Source organism: Buceros rhinoceros, unplaced genomic scaffold (assembly GCF_000710305.1).
Source record: "Buceros rhinoceros silvestris isolate BGI_N320 unplaced genomic scaffold, ASM71030v1 scaffold16309, whole genome shotgun sequence".
Lineage (NCBI taxonomy): Eukaryota > Metazoa > Chordata > Aves > Bucerotiformes > Bucerotidae > Buceros > Buceros rhinoceros.
The window spans coordinates 316-701 of NW_010433442.1; the positions used below are offsets into that span (position 1 = coordinate 316).

Consider the following 386-nt stretch of genomic DNA (forward strand, 5'->3'; position numbering starts at 1 on the left):
GGCGGCAAGGCAGCAGCATGGCAGCTTCAGCCACACACATCTCAGGCAACCCTCCTCGCTCGAATCGCACCACATTTCCCTTCCAGCTCCCACGCACTCTGCGCTGCCCCGCACACATCTGCTGTAGCCCAGGATGGAGGCGAGCAGACACTCAGCTCAGTCCCACGGAACTCCACAGGACTTCCGCTTGCCAAGTATCGGGGGCCTTTGTGAGAGAGGCGAGGCTGCTTTGGCGCGTGCTGGAGAGACCTAAGGGAAGGCCAGCACTGCTTTCTGGTAGCCCACCTCCTGCTTATTCACAGCAAAGACATGGATGCACCACTCCGGCCTCTCCACCGGCAGCCACGCTGGAGGATGGATTTCCAGCTGAACGGCAGCACCGACAG

General features: G+C 61.1%; 1 protein-coding gene across 1 annotated transcript in view; it reads right to left on the reverse strand.

The window, feature by feature from the left end:
- Positions 1–249: 249 nt before the first annotated feature.
- LOC104500463 (P2X purinoceptor 5-like) overlaps positions 250–386 on the reverse strand; it is a 2,798-nt gene continuing 2,661 nt past the window's right edge. Inside the window, exon 3 of the mRNA XM_010144110.1 lies at positions 250–366. Coding sequence (XP_010142412.1) covers positions 250–366 — 117 coding nt within the window. The remainder of the gene's footprint in view (positions 367–386) is intronic.